At 36.4% G+C, this 17,813-nt stretch overlaps 2 protein-coding genes across 3 annotated transcripts in view; both read left to right on the top strand.

Annotated features, from left to right (window-relative positions):
* Positions 1–17,813, top strand: part of LOC131684172 (uncharacterized) — a 925,699-nt gene that overhangs the window by 352,159 nt on the left and 555,727 nt on the right. The window lies entirely within an intron of this gene.
* The window catches only part of LOC131680663 (uncharacterized), a 35,920-nt gene continuing 22,714 nt past the window's right edge, over positions 4,608–17,813 (top strand). Inside the window, exons 1-2 of the mRNA XM_058961376.1 lie at positions 4,608–4,730; positions 5,198–5,392. Of these exons, the coding sequence (XP_058817359.1) occupies positions 4,608–4,730; positions 5,198–5,392 (318 nt within the window). The remainder of the gene's footprint in view (positions 4,731–5,197; positions 5,393–17,813) is intronic.

Raw genomic sequence — 17,813 nt, 5'->3', positions numbered from 1 at the left:
TTTTTTTACGCGGATTTTCCAATTAACGCGGTTTTTTACGCGGATTTTCCAATTAACGCGGTTTTTGCAAAAATATTACCCATATTGATTGATTGCGAAAATACCCTTATTGATTGAGCGAATTTCGCTAAACCGGAAGACACCATCTTTGATTTCAAAATAGCGTCAAAAATCAATTTCTGGCACTTACTCCTCAAGACCATTCCGAAAATATCCATATTGATTGGGTTATAGCGAATTTCGCTAAACCGGAAATCGCCATCTTTGATTTCAAAACTACGTCAAAAATCAATTTCTGGCACCTACTCTTCAAGACCATTCCAAAAATACCCATATTGATTGGGTTATAGCGAATTTCGCTAAAACCGGAAGTCGCCATCTTTGATTTCAAAATAACGTCAAAAATCAATTTCTGGCACCTACTCTTCAAGACCATTCCAAAAATACCCATATTGTTGGGGTGCGGGCCATAAGGAATCTTCCAGGCCCGTCTCTTCCATCTTTCCGAAAATCTTCTAAGTCTTCTGCATTGAAAAGGACTTTTTGCAATTTTTTTGCAAAAACCGTGTTAATTGGGAAATCCGTGCAAAAAAAAAACTTCCAAAAATATTCTCTTTTGCTTAGAGTTTTTTTTGCGCGGATTTTCGAATTAACACGGTTGCTGAGATATTTGGAGGCGAACTTCGACATTTTCTTCTTCTTAAATTTGTCGTCCACATAGAACTTGCTCTTGCCGGTGAAAAACTCCAACCTCGGAATTTGCTTAAAATCGGCTTTTATAGACGTTTCGTTGTCCATCACACAGCAGCCATATTTTGTCAGCATCTTCTCGTAGAGCTTCCGTGCCCGAGTTTTAGTCGTCGATTTTTGCCGCTCATCGCGGTTTGGGAAGTTCTGTACCTTGTATGTATGTAGTCCAGCTATCTTCTTTGCATTCTGGACGTAGCTCTGCGACATGCCGATCTTTTTAGCCAAATCACGGCTTGAGACGTTGGGATTTGCTTTAATCATCCGCTTCACCTTTCCCTCCGTCTTTTTGTTCTCCGGTCCCGGTTTTCTTCCAGCTCCTTTGCCGTGGTCCAACGTCAACCGCTCCTGGAACCGCTTCAACACTCTGGAGACGGTTGAATGGTGAATGTTCAACGCGACAGGTCAGGAAATTCCAGGTGTTTGGAAAGAATTTATTCTCTCGACTCGCGTTGGTTCACCTCCATTTTCGACACGACTTCGAGTTTGACAGCATGTAAACAATACACATCAATGAGAAAGTGTGCAAAATTTGGTTGATTTTTACGCAATGGTTAAAAAGTTATGCCCTGTTGAATGTGTCGCAATAATTTCGTGTTTGTCCTTTAGGGGAATCATCATGCGAAATGTCAGCCATATTGGATTTGTATTTTGCTGTGTATTGGTTGGACTTCTCAATTCTTATTTGTATTTCCAGGGAAAAATATAACTTTGAACATTGAACATTGAGCTTCTGCTTTTCAAACTCAGGTTGAATATGTTACGATTTAAAAGGAAAGGAACTAAGAGCTACAAAAGAATTTTTTCAACAGTTCTTAGAGAAAATAACAAAAACTTTTAAGAACATCACCTCTGAAGGGTAATCTAATTATTTAGGGTTACCAGATTGGCTTAAAGCAAATTTGCACACATAAAATCAAATGTAAAAAGCATGTTTCACTTTGTATTCGAATAGTTTATTATTTCTGCAGCAACGGTCTACACTGAATTAAATTCTCCCTGAATTAAAGTCCCTCCCTTTCATGTTGTGACCTAAGAGAAGAGAAGACAATCGCGTAGCTAATTTGATCCAGTCCTAACCTCAATATTGAACCAGCTTCTGATTGGTTGTTTTGCCAGTCAAGAGCGTTTGTAATATTTACAAACGGGATGGAAAATCGGCTCCTTTACATACAAATCAGCATTTTATGCAAATTTATTAAGTCTTGAATGACGATATAGCTACGCATATTGTTAAGAGAGACATGAATAAAAATAAAATTTAATTTTTAAATATAACTAGTGTTGTGAATTCCTGGTTGAAGTGTGATCTTTGAGTTAAAATTGTTTTAAGCAATTGTAAAAAGCATGCGAAAGGAATCTGGCAACGGTGAACGCTTGTTGTCTTTAGATTTATGGCAGGGCCTAGTAGAGAAAATTAAGAAGAGCAAGAAGCCTGTTGTCGTCTCTTCACTTAGGTTGTGACAAATTAGCACTATGGGTTGTTGTTGTTGTTTATTAACGACACTTTACACCGGAGGGGTGCATTCATGTCGGTAGAAAATTAGTTCCAAATTTCGCATTCATTTACATAATTATAACAATATACATTTCAAATTTGTCACATTCCTTTATACAAATTTGCTTCCTTGAGGAACTTTAGCAGTTTCTTTTCATTTTCTCCTTCGTTGTTGTTGTGCCACTCGTAGACTCGTCGAATCAATGTCGTTCTTTTTCCTAGCTTCGTCGTATATCCTACAATGGAGGATCACATGGCGGACGCCAACAGTTACCCCGCAGCACTCGTAGGTTGGTGGGGCTTCTTTCTTCAACAGGGACTCGTGCGTTAGTCAGATATGTCCAATTCGGAGTCGGGTAAGCATTTGCTGATCAGCCGAGCTCTCACGATCAGTCCACTTCACCGTGTGAAATTTGATTTCACGAAGCTTGACTTCAGTGGACGTTGAACTATTGGTTTCGGATGACTGTTTTGATTTGGTTGACGGCATCTGCACCCGGAACAGATATATTCAATGGAACAATGTCCCTGACTTCTGCAATGAGTCGATCTACCTCTTCATTACCGCGGAGGCCAGCGTGACCCGGAATCCAGCACAGCTTAATTGCACGGTTTCGAAGCATGTTCTCAATCTCCTGGATCCACGGGTGCTGAGATGTTCCAGTTTCGATTGCTGATAGACAGCTAGCCAAATCTGACATTATTAACAGGTCTCCTGACGTGTGGTACGCAGTAACTTGGCACCGATCATCTACAGGATACGCAGCCTGGATTCGCAAGCCGTCATTTTACAATGCGCTTTAAAGTTGAGCGATCGGTTGAGGGTAACACCGAGGGTTTTCAGCAGCGTTTGTGTCGGAACAGTTACACCATCTACCTTTACCGCTTGCGTTAGTTCGCGGCGGGAATTCGGGCTGCAATAGAAGATGCTGGATTTCGCTGCAGATATCGTAAATCCAACCCTTCTCGAACATTTATCGACGGCTTTCACTGCAGATTGAAGTTTCCGAAAGAGCGACTGGTCTTTCTTCCCCCATACTAGAAGCAGAATATCGTCAGCGCACAGCAATATCTGTACGGAGCTCGAAACCACGCGAAAGATGGAATAGCCACGAGAAACAGCGTAACCGAGATCACTGAGCCCTGTGGCACACCATTTTCCAGCGGATGTGCTGGCGATAAATGCCCCTCTACGTTGACCTGGAACGTTCTTTCGGTCAGTAAACTCTTCAGGATGTTTATCATTCTTCCACATATCTGCTATTTCTTTAGTGTGCGTAGTACGCCATATCTCCAGGTGGTGTCGTAAGACTTCGACAAATCAAGCGACGCTATCAAACAGTGTTCATTGCGTTCAAGCAGAGACCTCTCTAGTTCCGCGAAGTATGTGTCAGTACCCCGACCGGACCTGAGGGCGATTTTTCATTTGTCGAGATGCCCGTTCGACTCTAGTTCGGTAGTCAACCGTCGATTCACCATCCGCTCGAATACCTTTGCCATACAACTCGTTAACGTGATTGGTCGGAAAGCAGATGGACCCGTGTTGCTCAAATTTGGCTTTGGAATTGGTACAATTATTCGAGTTCTCCAACAGGATGGGAATACGCCACTGCACCATATTCTGTTGAAGAGTTCTAGCATGGCAATTTTCACCGACAATGGCAGTCGCTGAAGCATTGGATAACCGACGCAGTCCGGTCCTGAAGACCCCCTCTGCCCTCTGTCGAGTACCCACAGCAACTCATTCTGTGTGAAGTCGGTATCATATATGTCGTCGGTGTCTGGCGAAAATTGTATTCGATTTCGTTCGGTCTTTTCCTTCTTCCGTTGGAACGGTTGTGGATAGCTGGAGGTTAAAGATATTTTGCTGTAGTTTTGTGCCAGTTTTTCAGCTACTTCTTCCGGCTTGTCAGTGTATCCACTGGATCGTTTAATGACAGTTGAGCTATGCTTACGTTTCCCTCTCAGCGTGTTCACTGTCTGCCACATCACTGACGTAGTAGAACTTGCAGATATCTTCGCGACAAAGTCTTCCCATGATTGCTGCTTGGCGTTCTGGATTGACTTTCTCGCTACCGCCCGCGATTCTTGGAAGCTTTTAAGTGCATCAGCTTTTCGTGGGTTTTTTTATGGCTGCTTTCACCTCCGCACACCACCATGGAACAGCTTTAGGCCCTACCTTACCAGTAGTACGTTGTATTGCTGTGTTTGCAGCAGTGATCAACTGCTTGACGAAATGGTCTGTTGAGATATCCACACCTGGTCGTGTAGCGCTGGAAGTCAGTCGTTCGTAAGCTGTCCAATCCGCTTGGTTATACAGCCATTGCTTGCTTTTTGTAGGAATCTGGGGATTGAGACGACTATGGGGAAGTGGTCACTGTTGTGGGTATCCGGAAGCGTTCGTCAGATGAATTTAGAGGTCACAGCTTCGGAGCAGATTGTAAGATCGATGGCTGATGTGGTACCGGAAGCTGGATCAATTCAGGTATGGGACCCGTTGTTGAGAACGACTAGCTGTTGCGTCCAAGTTTTTTCTGCGATTAAGTGGCCTAGTTAGTGCGGTAGATTTTGTGGATTTCCCAGCAAATATGGTGCGCCGTAAAGTCGTCTAGTACAAGCACTGGACGTGAAAGCTTTTCGAGGAAGTCACTCACCCAGCTGTTCTTGACACTGTTGAGTACTGGGAGGGACGTAGATTGACACCACTGCATTTGTAGTGGCAGTTGGATTTGAACTGTGATTGCTTGCATACTGGCATCGACATCGATTTGCTCAAATGGTACACAATCCCGGATGGCAAGACCTACTCCCAGTTTTCAGTAACAGAGTGTAGTTGTTACCGATGAAATCTGCCGGGACTACTCGGTTGTTCACTTTACTTTTCTGAAGCGCTGTCAGGCTCGGTTCGTACTCGCAGATCAGCTGTTTAAGCTCCCTAATGTTGGTTCACAGGCCCCGGATGTTCCATCGAAGCATCTGCTGTCTCGATTGACTGCCAGTTCTCGTCGGCGTGTTCCGTTGGTACCGGGACGTGGTTGCGCTGATTTCAACCAGGATATCGGTACTCTGGTGCTTCTGCTGTTGTTGCGGTGTATCTTCGCCGGCGGAAAGCCAGGAGGAGAATTGCGAGGGCTGTATATCTGGGAGGTAGGGATAGTCCTCCCCCCCCCCCCCCCCGGTCGATCCCTTCATGGTGACGTGGTGGCTACTTTAATCTCTTCTTCCCCAAACCGGTTACTAGTGGTCACATCTGTAACGGCAGAAGCCGCAACAGAATTCGCTCACAGATGCATTGAAATTGGACTGATCTGTGGGATGTCTAGCCCCACAGTGCCAGCCGCTGTCGAAACTACTACACGATTACTTCCAGAACTACCGACAGCTACCGGCACAGGGGAAAGATTTTGTGTAGTTATGCTCGTGTTCTTGTAGATGACGATCGGGTTACTCTGGTTTGTGGGTTTGTTGGTTGAAGTGGTTGTTCGTTGTTCCTATCGGCCACAGAGCACACAGAACTATGGGAAATTATATAGGAAAAATATATTAAATATAACTTTTTAAGCAGCACTCAGGAAATTACAATCTTAGTATTTGAATGAGGCCGTGTGGTGTCAAGCGGACTAAATTTTTTTGCACTACTTCAGCAAAGAATAGAACCACTGGGAACCTGGTCCCATGTCGTAAGAGGCGGCTAACAACATGCTATGAGTTCCTAGGTCAAGGTTTTGATCCGTACCGAAGATTTAACCTGGACAGACCTTAAGGTTTTGCATCATAGCCTCAATCCATTCTATATTGAGTGAATCACCAACATATAGTCACCTTTCCTGATTTACCATTTCCGATTGTGTACCAACGTTTTAGGTTTCTTCTGGCGGTTATAGTGCAACCGTAGTGCCGTAAAGGATGAATTCTAATTCTACACTAAATAATAGCATATATTATTATACCGGCTCTCTCACGCCAAGGTATAACTTTCAAAGCCTTGCATTTAAAAGCGTATTTAAACAAGCAAACTTGAAGTAGGAACTTTTTTGAATTGGTACAAGATGAAGCTGTAGAATTACACAATAAGTTTTTTGTTTGGAAAGCGATCTGTAGATGTGTCAAAATAAGCCAGTTTTTTTTTATTAAATCTGAAACCGTCCACCGACAAATCTACATCGACGAATACGTCCAAAAGTGACTTCTTGAGGTCTCATGAAGTTTTGACACAAGCTTTGTACTATTTCTGCTTTCTTAAAGAGTTGTAAACATTTAAACACTCCAGAACTTCACTTTGTCAGAAAATGTAGGGCCATCGGAAGCTAAAATTTCGTTAAATCGCACTGCAGGTCCTCTCTTCAAAATCATCCAGTCAGTACTCCGCGTCACTCTTTCGAGTTTGAACCACTCATATGGTCGGTCTTTGCCAGTATTGCTCTTCTCCCATTCATTCTTCTTCTGGGCCGCCGATGTAGCAAAAACTCTTGTTGTGTTCATTATATTTATTACGCATAAGAATCATTTCGTTTGCAATTTGGCAATTAACCCAATTACGGAAACGTGTCTGATAGGGAGAGTGGAGATGCCAACTTGTCATTAACATTTCGCAGTGAATTTATTCACATTCATTTGGGATATCTTTTATACTTTTTGTACGCTTGCTTACTACTGCAAATTTTGGAAATAATCATTGAAGTGTTAATACTAAGGAATACTTCCGATGGCCTGCTGTTCGAAGTTCGAATTATCTGAAATTAATCGCGAGCGACTTTCGTACATATTGCTAAGATCATATTGTCTGAGGGATTCCATGAGAAACCGGCCAACCACAAAATATGACCATCGTCGATTCGAACGAAACTTTGAAGTTTTGTTCGGTTTATGAATCTCCATTATTTTCTCCGACAATTGCAATATTTTGATACAAGAGCAATTTTTAAAAAGGGCGTAAACATTTGTATGCGCATTTCAAATTTTTTTTGTTCGATTACTGTATTTTATACAGAAAAACTTTCTGAGAACGAGTTTCAGGGAATGAATATTTATGTGCGAAAAAAATATGCACTGAAAAAAATGTTGTCATTTTTCACAAAAACAAAAATTTGTGTTAAAAATTCAAATTGCAAAAGAAACAATTTTTTCTAATTTTTTTATATTTTAGAAACAAAAACTTAAAGAGAAAAGAAATATTTTGAATGTGATTGTATGATGGAAAACTTATTGGTAAAACAGTTTTTCTACCAATAATTTTATACATGTTTTTAAATTTCATGCTAATTGACATACAAAACTATTTTTATTACAGAATATAATTCTTAGTATTATTTTAAATCAAAATGTATTTAACAAAAATCTTCCAAAATGCAATAGTTTTCGAGAAATTTGGAATTTTGTTCCAATAAAAACAGTTAATTCGTGTGATTATGCACTTTTTAAAAGTTATTCGCTTAACCCCATCATAAAATGTCAAAAATCTAATATTTATCATTTTTTTTAAGACGTAAAAGAAACTTTTTCAATGTATTTGGATCATGGAGAAGCCTTTAATAAAAAAGTTTTCCTAGCAACAACTTTTGACATATTTTTATAATTCAATACTATTTGCGGTCAAAAATACATTTTTTTTGAATATGATTTTAAAACGCTATTTTAAATCAAAATGCTAATAACAAAAATTTTCTAAAATGTAGTAGTTTTCGAGATATTTCAAATTTAGTTTTAACAATGCAATTCTTTTGTTTTCTTACGACCTTTTCAGAAGTTATTCGCGTTTCTCTATCAACAATAATAAGTTTTTCAAAAGGCCTGTAGCATTTCCTGTCACTTTCTCTTTGACATCAAGGTGATATTGTAAACCATTTGAAAGCTATACGAAAACAACCAAAATATGATCGAACTATTTAGTTTAATCATAAGACCCTATGGTTGAATAGTAAAATTTGAAATATCTCGAGATCTACTACATTTCAGAAATTTTTTGTTATTAGCATTTTGATTTAAAATGGCGTTTAGAATCATATTCAAAAAAAAATGCATTTTTAACTGCAAATAGTAAGAATTACAAAAATGTGCCAAAAGTTGTTGTTAGGATTTTTTTTTATTGAAAGCTTCTCCATGTTCCAAATACACTGAAAAAGTTTCTTTTACGTTTTTAAAACGATAAACATTAGATTTTTGACATTTTATAATTGGGTAACGCAAATAACTTTTAAAAAGAGCATAATCACACGAATTAACTGTTTTTGTTGTAACAAAATTCAAAATATCTCGAAAACTATCGCATTTTGGAAGATTATTGTTAAATAAATTTTAATAGGATTCGATCAATCACGGGAAACTCACGGGCGGTCAACTAAGCCAAGCTAAGAAATTATTCTTACTATTTGAATGGAGATAATTTCATTTCACGAAAAATTCGGTCCCCAAAGTCCCCCAGTTTGTCTAACGCAAAAAAAAATTTCAGAAATCGAACGAAACCTTTGCGACATTTGTCCGAATATGAGGAGTTGGGGTTATATGGCCTTTTGTCATTGATATTAAATTTTATCAATAAATAATAAATCGAAACGCTCTGCTGGGGATGTGATCGTTTCAGTTCCAATTCCATTTTGAAACTCCTATATAAAAACCCGCACTGCTGAATATACTCTATGGATCGGTATAAAAAACTAATGCTTGCAAACCTTTTATAAAAATAAAAACCATCCTTGGTCCCTTCTCTAACACAACTCAATTTCCTACCCCACCAAAATCTCCAACTAACGCACGCCTTTAAGTAAGCATTAAACCAGTTGAGTTCGTTCGTGCTTTAGAAATACCTACAGAAGCATGTTATTAGATGCCTTAGTGATAAAAACGCATCGCTTATATCCAAAATATGGTACGTGTGTGCCAGTAGGTTAATTGCCCTAGGTATCTATAAACCACCAAAAGCATAATGCAGTAGGGCATTACAAAAACGCATTCATTTTTGAAATATCAAAGCCCTTCCTCCCTCCCTTTTATATTGTAACGAATGTCAAAGTAAACTCAGATGCCAAATTTCACATCATTTGGACAATTTCAGACCCCCGCCCACATCGCCAGAAGTTTTTGACACTGGCAGTATGTGAAAATATGAGAGAAATTCCACGAAGATCCGTCCGAAAATCTTTAAAATCGTGACCGACCATCTTCGATTCCAATGAAACTTTACACGTTTCACCGTCATGCAAGACTAAATATTTTCCACAGGTAATAAGATTATTTTGACTCAAGAGCAACTTTTCAAAAGGGCGTAAACGTTTCTACGTGCATGAATTTCAATTTTTTTTGTTCAATTACTGTATTTTATACAGAAAAACTATCGGAGAACGCGTTACAGGGAATGAATACTTCTGTCTGAAAAAATATACACTGAAAACAATGTTGTGTCATTTTTCAAAAAAACAAAAATTTATGATAAAAATTTAAATTGCGAAATAACCCATTTTTTATTTTTTTTTATATTTTGTTACCAAAAAACTAAAGAGAAAAGAAACATTTTGAATGTGATTGCATGATGGAGAAAAAATCGGAAAAAAAGTTTTCCAAACAATAACTTTGTACATGCTTTTAAATTTCATACTAATGGACATACAAAATTGTAATTCTATTACAGAATATAATTCTAAGCACCATTTAAAATCAAAATGCATTTAACAAAAATCTTCCAAAATGCGATAGTTTTCGAGATATTTGAAATTTTGCTCCTTCAAAAACAATTAATTCGTGTAATTATGCTCTTTTTAAAAGTTATTCGTGTTACCCCTTCAAAAAATGTCAAAAATTTAATGTTTTTCGTTTAAAGACGTAAAAGCAACCTTTTTAGTGTATTTGGATCATGGAGAAGCTTTCAATAAAAAAGTTTTCCTAACAACAACTTTTGACAATTTTTTATAATTATTACTATTTGCAGTCAAAAATACAATTTTCTTTTTGAATATGATTCTAAACGCCATTTTAAATCGAAATGCTCTTAACAAAAATTTTCTAAAATGTAGTAGTTCTCGAGATATTTTAACTTTTGTTTTAACAACACAATTATTTTGTTTTATTACGACCTTTTCATAAGTTAGTCGCGTTTCTCCATCAACAATAATAGGTTTTTCAAAAGGCCCGTAAACTTTCCTGCAACTTTCTCTTTGACATCAAGGCGATATTGTGAAACATTTTAAAGTTACATGAAAACAACCAACACATATTTCAACCATAGGGTCTGTTGATTAAACTATATAGCTGAATCATATGTTGGTTGTTTTCATGTAACTTAAATTTGTTTTTTTGAAAAATGACACAACATTTTTTCCAGTGCATATTTTTTTCGGACAGAAGTATTCATTCCCTGTAACTTGTTCTCAGATAGTTTTGCTGTATAAAGTACAGTAATTGAACAAAAAAAAATTGAAATTCATACACGTAGAAACGTTTACGCCCTTTTGAAAAATTACTCTTGTATCAAAATATTCCAATTGCCAGAGAATATCATGGAGATTCATACAGCGTTCATATGCAGTCTCGTTCGAATCGACGATGGTCATATTTTGCGGTCGGCCGGTTTCTCATGGAATCCCTCATGAGGAAAAATATATTAAATTATATTAAATGCTACAACTTTTGAAGTAGCAGTCGGAAAATTGTAATATACAACTTGTTTAAAGAAAATATTCTTAGCATAGTGATGAAAGTATTTTCGTTTGCCAACAAAAAATAGGGGAAGCATGAGTTTTAAGGCATTTTGTCCAAAAAATTCCTTATTTTTTTCTAACTTGAAAAAATCTCAGAAATCGAAAGGGATCTTTGCAACCTTCACCCGAATACAAGAAGCTGGAGGGGGGTTCTAGGAAATGTTGTCATTCACTTCAAATTTAATCTCGTGAATACAGGGTGTTTGGTTCATGATTAAGAACCTCTCGAGGGGTGATTGACTGTCATATTGGGAGGAAAAAAATCGTTTCACACATACCATCAAATCTCAACCGTTACAGAGTTATTGAACTTTTTGTGTAAAAAATGTATTTATCTTAAAATACCTCCAACTAAAAAAGTATACTTTATATTTAAAATATTTTAGTTTCATTGCAAAATTGAGAAAATTTCCTATTGAACGGTGTTCTCATATCTTTCAGTTAATTAGATAATAATAAATTATTATCTTTCAGTAGTAAAGGAGGTACAAATTTATGTTTTTGATGAGTTTTTTCTTAATTTTCTCAAAATAATGAATTATGACTATAGCAATATCTATTCTCCAAAAGTTGAATTTTAGAACTATTCGCAATTTGTTCTTCAACATCATATTCCTATCTCTTCTCGTTTCTTTGTAATTTCATTACTAAACTTTTCCTGTACTTCCGACTTGCAAGTGCTTAAAGGACTAATCTAAAAAATATGCTTTATATCGCTATTTCCAACGCTTCATTGAAAAGTTGAGAAAATTTTCTTTCGATGTATGTACAAATATCTTTTAGTTAAGTGTACTAAATGACTTTTTACTAGTAAAATAACTAGCGTTTTTGAGTTTTGTAATTATTCTAATTATTAATCAAATAAATTTATCGTTACTATTATTTATTTGGTGCCCCTTAACATTCGCTATAACTTATTATTTGACACTTTGTCCCTATCGCTATCGCTACAATTTAATAGTTAGTACAGCATGACCTCACCACAAATGTAGTGGGTTCGAAATTGTTGTTTTTGCATATGAAACGAGGTGATAAAAATGATTTTGCTTTGAAACTAAAAGAGATAATTGAATAGCGTCAAAGAAAAAGTTGTAGAACTTGCTGAGATGCATTTATTCTATTTTTTTTTATTTCGATTATAGAGATTTTAACCTTAAGGTCATTCGCCTCTTCGGGTTAGAAAAATCTCTTATGAAAAATTTCTAACCCTATGTGCGGGGTCGGGTATCGAACCCAGGTGCGCTGTGTACAAGGCAATCGATTAACAAACTACGCTACGCCCACCCCCATTTATTCTATGATAATAATGGAGAAGTTTATTATTTACTATTTTAAGAAAATAACGAAAATTCTAATAATGACATTAACTTTAATCTAATTAACTTCTAAATGAATACTAAATTCACCTAACTGAAATGTATTAATTCATTTTTCTCTGCAAAATTTTCCTGGCTTTCGAGTAAAAATAAGAAAAGGTAAAATAAGTCCCATACTTTTTCAATAAGAGTTAGTATTAGTGAAAATGAGATAAAAATATCCAAGTTCATTAACCCAAACACATGAAAACAAAAAATGATTAGTGTATCATGCCAAAAAACAAATTATGCAGCTCTTCAAGCCTAACAATCTAAATTATTAAAATGGTGATGCTAACCAATAAATTTTTCGCGAAATGAACGAAAAATCGATCAAAACTGTTAAATTTTAAATAAATTACTGTTAAAAGGTTACTTAACCACATTAGCTAAAACATATGAGGACATCATTCAATGGGAAATTTTCTTACCAATCCAATGGATCGAACATATTTCAAATACAAAGTATATTTTTTGAGTTACAGCTATTTTAAGACAACTAAGTTTTTAACACAAAAAGTTCCATAACTTAATAACGGTTGAGATTTGATGGTATGTGTAGAACGATTTTTTTCTCCAAATATGACAGTCAATCATCCCTCGGGAGGTTCTTAACCATGAACAAAACACCCTATATATCTCTATTATTCTTCAATTAAACGTTAATAAAAGTAACTTGTCGAACAAATTCTCAGGAACAAAATGGAAATAGATTCATTGCCGGTAAAATTCAGAAACATTACTGATGCTCTGAAAATGGTAAACTAAATAATAAATTATAGCTAAATGGAGTTGTTATGTGCCATTTAATGATTAAATATGGAATCAAGACAAAATATCAAAAAAACCAATGTATCTAAATTTTATTAATGGTAAATCTTCTTCTATTTTGTTCCTTAAGATTTTCACGTTCAATAAGGTCCTTTTAATATAATTTGATTGGAGAATATTAGAGATATATAGGGTGTTGGGTTCATGGTTAAGAACCCCGCCAGTAGTGATTGATTGTAATATTTGAAGAAAAAAATCGTTATACACATACTATGCAGGGTTGTTAATACGATACATTTTTCACGATAATTTATCGGCGTTACTCGTTAACGATAATGTATCGTCATCGGAAACTCCGTTAACGATAATGTATTGTCGCCTTCATCGTCATCGTCGATAATTGTATCGTCGTATTCATCGTCATCGTCGGTTCATCGGTTATCGCGATACATTTTGCGTTACTTTTCCTTTTATTGGAGTTGAAGTTGATGCGGTTAACTTTCAATTGTTTAGAAATAAATACCTATTGAAGGACATGTTGTTGGCAGTTGAAAATTAATAGTTTTGGACATTTTCTATGCACAGCGGGGTCCAACGATGCGTCAAAATGAATTTTTTTCAACTTTTCGGGAAAATGTATTATATTGAAGGGAAAGTTGTTGGCAGTTTAAAATCAATAATTTTGGACATTACAATACGCAGAAGGGTCCGACGATGTGTCAAAATGGAATTTTTTTAACTTTTCGAGTAAGTTGGTGCACAGAACAGTCCCAGGTGCACAGTGTTTCCAAGCGGCAAAAAGGTGATTAAAAATTGTTTAGACCATGAAGAAAACAAATTTTGAGCTAATGTGTAATTAGTAATGTTTAGCACGCAAAACATATATTGAAAAAAACTACTAAACCACTAAGTGGTGTGGTGATTAACAGATTTTATTATAATTTTAATTTAAACTAGAATATTCTGGATTTTTAAAAGGAGAATATACATATTTCCAATGTTTGATTTCCTTTTCTAGTTGGGAAGCTTTTAGCCCCCTCCTCCGTTTCTTCTCTCCACTATGTAACAAGATGCTTCATGCTTCCTTCTTTTACCCTTAAATGTGTAGTGTAATGTATAAACGGCCTCATAATAGAGTTTTAGTCGTTTTTTGAATACAGTGAAGACCCGTTTTTATCAGCCCCTTGGCGAATTTTAGGCTGATAAAACGATGACATTGACAAAATCGGCATATATTTTTTCTGGTTCTGAAGAGACGAAGTCAAAACGCAAACACCTGGACTAACATATTTTTTTCTTTCTTTTTAACAAACCACAGCGATTAAAATATTCGTTCTGATCCGCCATTATTATTTATTTATTTATTTATCGCACGCATCAACAGGCCGCACTCGGCCCCAATGATGGAAACTTAGACTAATTATTTAGTAAAAATTTCCCTTAAGGAGGTCTTACAGTACAATATTATTATGTTTGTATATTTTGCATCTCTAAGATAAGAAAAATATACTAAAGAAGGAATATACTCGAATTTGACTTGAACGTAAGTTAGAGCCCGCCAAACGATTTTGATAGTGTTTGTTTTACAGATTCGTATTGGTATTCGTCTGCGGAAATTTGCGGTTTCCATGCCAAAATATTGCTTTTTGGACACTAGAATATTCGATAAGTTGTAAGAGATACAAATAAACTTACATTACAAAAATTCAGTATTTTCTTATGCTGAACAAAATCTTGGAACATTTTGAAATTCTACAAAATTACCAGGAAAAGTATTTTGCAAAAAGCAATTTTCAGGAAAGAAATCTCCACAAATGTAAATTAACATCGACAGAACTTCAGCGAAGTTAATACTTAAGAAATTCTCAACAACTTTGCCAAATAAAGTTTTTTGTCGTGACTAACGACTTACCTTTCAATATAGGGGCCCCTTTTCAAAATCTCGGAAGAAAAATGATGTAAGATTTTGAACGCTTATATCTTTTGTTGTACTGAATGGATTTAATCAATTTCTTCGGCATTTTGTCGAAAATATTTGTACCAATGTTGTATTAAATTTTGGAATATGTAGGATATTCATTATCAACGGAAAAATAGTGTTTTGAAAAATCTTTCGAAAACGACTCGGAAAAGTGAAAATTTTCAGCCCATCCCGCACAGAGCCGTCAAAATGGTGCAGCAAATGAACAATAAAATAATGAAAAGTTTATATAAAGGTCCACTACATGTTTGTTCCTATGATTATTCGTATTGGGTTGCTTGACGAGAGCAGTTGGTGGGGGAAAGCCGGGATATTAATTTTGGTTACCCCTTAGAAGTCGGACGGAAAGGAAAGGCTCATGCACGCCACGAGAACGAGCGAGAAAGCGATAGTAGTGCATATTAGCGAAAGCGTTACGTACATTTTGAACCTTATTAACTTTTCTTCTACAAAACGGATTGCCAATCTTGTTTCATAAATCGGAAGGAAAACGTTCAATGCTTGCTACCGATACGTTCTTTGCTATATAAAATTTGTTTAAATAGTTCGAAAACTACTTTAAATGAAATCAACATTAATGATAAAACCTATAAATAGGGGTGTCGCAGCTTTTCTCAAAGCCAGACGTGTGTAAGACGCAGTACATAACAGACGTGCGTGGTCGTGAGAAGCTGCATCGGACGACCAATCAAATCAGCTACCATCGGAGAGAAGAAGAAAAACGTTGGTGGAGGTGGTGGCGGTGAGAAGTCCAAAAAGCCAAAGGCTAAGAAACGCAGTCACTGAAAAGGCGGTAGTAACTGCCACTAAAAATGCCACCAAAACATCGAAGGCTGCAAAGCGTACTCATTCGGTGTGAGCTGCGAAAGGGGAAAGATCGTATGGATGTACGCAGTAAAAACAATCGTCGGCAAGGTTTGAATTGTTTTAAAAGATTCCCGTCTTGTATCAACATAGTTATCTACAAACCGTCCTTATTAGGACGAATACAAAATGGAAAAAGAATTTAATTAGAAAGTTTCTTTTATTAACTGGTATTAAGTTTGCGCTTGGTAATTCTGTACTTTTACCAGTGAATCATAAGAAAATGTTTTTCTAATTTACAAACCCGAAGGTTTTTGCAAATCCTTCCAAGAAAATCAGTGAATGTGCCAACTCTGCCACTAAGCGAAAGCTACACCAAAACGAATGATGAAAATATTTTCATTTATCGAACAAAAGGACGTCCTTCCATCTGCATTGTAAAGTCAATAAATAGGAACAGCTTGATGAAAAGTGTGCTCATTCGGCGTGAGCTGCGAAAGGGGAAAGATCGTATGGATGTACGCAGTAAAAACAATCGTCTGCAAGGTTTGAATTGTTTTAAAAGATTCCCGTCTTGTATCAACATAGTTATCCACAAACCGTCCTTATTAGGACGAAGGCAAAATGGAAAAAGATGGGTTGGTAATGTATATGACATAACAGGGGTGTCGTGACCACACTTCGAAGTTATTTCAAATCTTGCAAAGCATAAATTGACATAATTTCAATGATTGTTCCTTTATGAATGAAATGACAAATTTTCAGGTCAACGCGGCAATAACTTTGCAATTTATAGAACAATTTTATATTTTTAGTTATCATATATTAACTGTCATCTCTTCCAAACAACTTAACCCTCTGCTGCCAACCACGTGGTTTTGCAGGGTTAAGGAGAATCATTGTAAAATGTCCAATACATGATTTTATGTTGTTACCTCCACTAAAACCACTTCAGAACACTCCCACCTGTCATACATGTACATTGTCTGCATGTTGAAATCATTATATGAAATTATTGACCTGTATTCAACGCGGAGAACTCGGTAATAAAATTGTTTTGCTGAATATACTAACGAACGGGATCCCCAGGAAAATTTCGCTGAGCCCGGTGAATCGAACTTAATGCGTAAAATTTAGCCATTTGAAGGAGATACAAGCAGAATTTTAAGAATATGAGCATCGCGGTTATGTCCCGGACATTACCCGCCCCTAGTTTTTCGCTAAGCGTGTTCATTTCTGTACGGAAAAGATTCCGATGGTTGTTTGGAGAGATTTTAACATTGATATTTCAAAGCAAGAAAATTGTTCATTTCATGAATGAATGTCTCAACGAGCTTAGAATCCAGCGCATCCCCTATCAACGCAGACGCCAACAACAAAGGTTCTTTTCAGAACCACCATAATTATTATAAAGAATAACTTGAAACATTCCCACATATTTCATTGAGTATCATTCGATTTGAATTACAAGTCAAACGAGTAGTCACGACACTCCGGTTATGTCCTAGACATTACCCACCCATCTTTTTATTTTCATAAATGACCAAACAAAAACTTGCTTCTCAGCTTTAGAGGGATTAATCACCCAACTTATACTTTTTAAATGCAAAAAAAATATAAATAAACTTTTCTTTCACGTTTTTGCCACTTTGGAAACACTGTGCACTGGTGGATCCTCCTGTGAATTGAAAATGCCCAAAACTATCGATTTTCACTTACCAATAATTTCTTCAATATAGTAAACTTTCCCCAAAAGTTGGAAAAATCCATTTTGACACATCGTCGAACCCCCTGTGTATTGAAAATGTCCAAAACTATTAATTGTCAACTGCCAATAACTTTCCCTTCAATATAAACTCTCCCGAAAAGTTGACAAAAAATTCCATTTGGACACATCGTCAAAACCACCCCCCACCCGTGCATAGAAACTGTCCAAAAACTATTGATTTTCAACTGCCAACAGCATG

Source organism: Topomyia yanbarensis, chromosome 2 (genome assembly GCF_030247195.1).
Source record: "Topomyia yanbarensis strain Yona2022 chromosome 2, ASM3024719v1, whole genome shotgun sequence".
NCBI lineage: Eukaryota > Metazoa > Arthropoda > Insecta > Diptera > Culicidae > Topomyia > Topomyia yanbarensis.
Note: the sequence above shows the minus strand (reverse complement) of the source record. Positions and strands in the feature narration are given on the sequence as shown.